Below are 2,843 nucleotides of genomic sequence, written 5' to 3' on the forward strand. Positions count from 1 at the left end.
TTAAATAACAAAAGATAAAAAGTAGTTAAAAAATAATGAAAATATAGACCTACAAATCAAATTTTAAGTTATTTTTTTGCAGATACTTCCATCATAACACAAAAAATGTATCTATAAAATGTAATAGCATTTTAATAAAATCTCAATTTATTTTAATTTTTATAGGGTCTAATAACGAAAATTGGAAATTTTATAAGAGCTAAAATCATAGCTAACTATAAAATCATAATCTCAATAATAATCTCTTGATAGTTAAGATTTTTTTAAAATATTTTTATATTGAAATCAAAATGAAACAACTTAGGAAAATTAAATTTACTTCAAGAACTTAATATATAAATATAAAAAAACTTGAGTTTGATTCAAATGTTAAAATATTTGTTATTACTATTTATTCTTCAAATAGAATTTCACAATCAATATTTATTCTTTAAATAGAATTTTACAATCAAAATTGCAAGAATTAACATGTTTTATATCAAGATGTTTACAAGATATGTTTACAATATACTATATAGACAAACTAGGCATCAGTTTTTGCAGTTTGGTAAGACTTGAGTGTTCTAGCTGAACATGGATAGTATGAGGGGACTTTGTGGCAGAGCACATCTTAGAAGATGTAGAAAGGTTATAGAGGCCTTGAGACTCACATCCGACACCAATCATTTGTCCTGAACTCCGGTCCTGCAAGGTAACATTATCATTAGTGAAAGTAATAATACAGTCATGGGATCGAGTTAATCGACTAACTGAAAGTAAATTAAAAGGGCATCTAATTACATAGAGAACAGATGCAACTAAGATGGAAGGGAGAATTTGAACAATGCCAAATTCATGAGACTGGGTTTGAGTGCCATTGGCAGAAGTTATAGTAGGTAAAAAAACCAGATGTAAAGAGTGAAGAAAATAGACCTTTATTACTAGTGACATGATCAGACGCACCATAATCAAGAACCCAAGGGCCGAGAGAATATGAATGAGAGAGGTAAATAAAGGAGTTACCAGTGTGTGCAACCGTAGTAGGAAAACTAGAGTTCGGATGACTCTGAACCCATCGGAGGAAATCTTCATAATTTTTTGGGAAGCCTTATGGAGATGGTGTAGTCTGAATAGTGGCAAAAGGATCAAGCTAAGTTGCATTTATCAAAGGCGAAGGCTTACCATAAAACTTCCAACAGCGATCAATAGAGTGTCTAAGCCGATTACAATGCTCACATTTGGGACGAGGCTTAGAGTTGGATGGTCCTCCATGAGAGAGATTCTGATTATGTCCTTGAGATGCAAGGGAAACAGTGTCACCTGGAGCTGAAGTAATAGAATGCTCAACTGGATGTTTCGCTGGTACTCGAAGGAGGATTGCTGAGGTAGTAGACATATCCGGAACAGTAACAGGCCTCAAAATTTGATCACGAGTTGCAGAGTACTCATGGGGTAGGCCATAGAGTGCAAGAAGCATGAAGAAGGTGTTGCGTTGATCCAACTCTTTCTTCTGTTCAACTGGATTACTTGCAGTAGGAGGGAGAAGCTCATTAAAATCATGAAGTGCACTATGAACGGTGTCAAGATATGAAGAAATAGAGTCATCTATTGTCTTCGGAGTAATGATATTCAACAAGCGGTGACAAACTACATAGAGACATTGGGTGTCGTTAGTATAGAGTGCCTTTACTTGACTCCAAACCGATTCACACGTGAGATGTGGACGGAAAATCGGTTTAACATCTAGATGAAGTGTAGACTTAATGACACTACACAACTGAGCATATATTTGTTTCCATTTTGATGTTTCAGTCACAACCACCTTTTCAGGCTTTTGAGTGAGATGGTTCGCTTAACCTTGACCAAGCATCCATAGTTTGATGTCGGCGGCCCAACTATCATAATTTGATCCATTCAATTTTTCAACAGAGAGATGGGAGGTGATGTAGTTGGTGAAGATGCTCTTTGTTTCAGACCGAGACGTCATGGTTAGTAAAGAGTGCCAGAAAATGTGTCGGAACCGGGAAAACAGGGGTTGTTTGAACTGAAACTCGTATATCTGTAACTCGAAACTAAAAATTGAGGTTAGATATGGAGTAGGAGGCAGAGGCGAGTTCCATGGAAGAAGCGGCACTGTGAACGGCTATCAGACGCGCCATCACGCGCAGTGATTGTAGGTGGCGTGTGGATCTCACTCTGTGGAGGCTGGAGGCACGTGTGGGGGCTTTTCTAACAATGCGTCTGAAGGGGTAGGCCGGTCTACGGTGTACGACGCTGCTGGAGTGGTCGTTCGTCGGAAAAAATTGTTGGAGACAGCGGCGGCGATGACGGCAGAGCATGGACGGATGGACAAAAATTGAAGAATTAGCGTATGAAAGGTAGGGAGTGCGAAATTGGAGTTGAGAACACAGTTTTCCATATGAAAAAAAAAAATTTCACCGGATACAGTGGGTCCACTGGGTAGTTGACGATTAGGGCTGTCTCTCAACAGACTCTAGATACCATGTTAAATACAAAGAGTATTGAGAGACATGTTGAATAACTCTTGTGTTTCAACTACACAACATAAGTTCTTTATATAAACTATGAGTATTAAACACACATCATGAAAGGAATACTAATAGACAATAATACTAACAAACCAGAGTACTTACAACTCATCTAATCTAATTATTTACATTCTAAATATAATATTTTAACACTCCCCCACAAGCTGGAGCATATAAATCCAATGCACCCAACTTGTTACATATATAACTAATTCTAGGACCTCGCAATAATTTTGCACATGTGGTGGCTTGTAGAAATTAGAATTTTTCCCTTGTTGTTGTCTTCCCTAGAGAAATTAGGGTGATTCTTCCAAT

The 2,843-nt window shown here is 37.2% G+C and overlaps 1 protein-coding gene across 1 annotated transcript; it reads right to left on the reverse strand.

The window, feature by feature from the left end:
• Positions 1-1,129: 1,129 nt before the first annotated feature.
• On the reverse strand, positions 1,130-1,966 carry LOC140919443 (uncharacterized). The gene is made up of 2 exons (XM_073365457.1): positions 1,837-1,966; positions 1,130-1,722 (listed from the first exon to the last, which is right to left on the reverse strand). The coding sequence occupies exons 1-2, from the start codon at positions 1,964-1,966 to the stop codon at positions 1,130-1,132; spliced, it is 723 nt and encodes a 240-aa protein (XP_073221558.1).
• Between the last annotated feature and the right edge of the window lie 877 nt (positions 1,967-2,843).

The sequence above is a fragment of the Cicer arietinum genome, chromosome 2, assembly GCF_000331145.2.
Source record: "Cicer arietinum cultivar CDC Frontier isolate Library 1 chromosome 2, Cicar.CDCFrontier_v2.0, whole genome shotgun sequence".
NCBI lineage: Eukaryota > Viridiplantae > Streptophyta > Magnoliopsida > Fabales > Fabaceae > Cicer > Cicer arietinum.

Coding starts and splice junctions, on each gene's coding strand:
- LOC140919443 (XM_073365457.1), bottom strand. CDS start 1,966: ATGACGTCTCGGTCTGAAACAAAGAGCATCTTCACCAACTACATCACC. Junction 1,723..1,836: donor ACTATGGATGCTTGGTCAAG/GTTAAGCGAACC, acceptor CACTTCATCTAG/ATGTTAAACCGATTTTCCGT.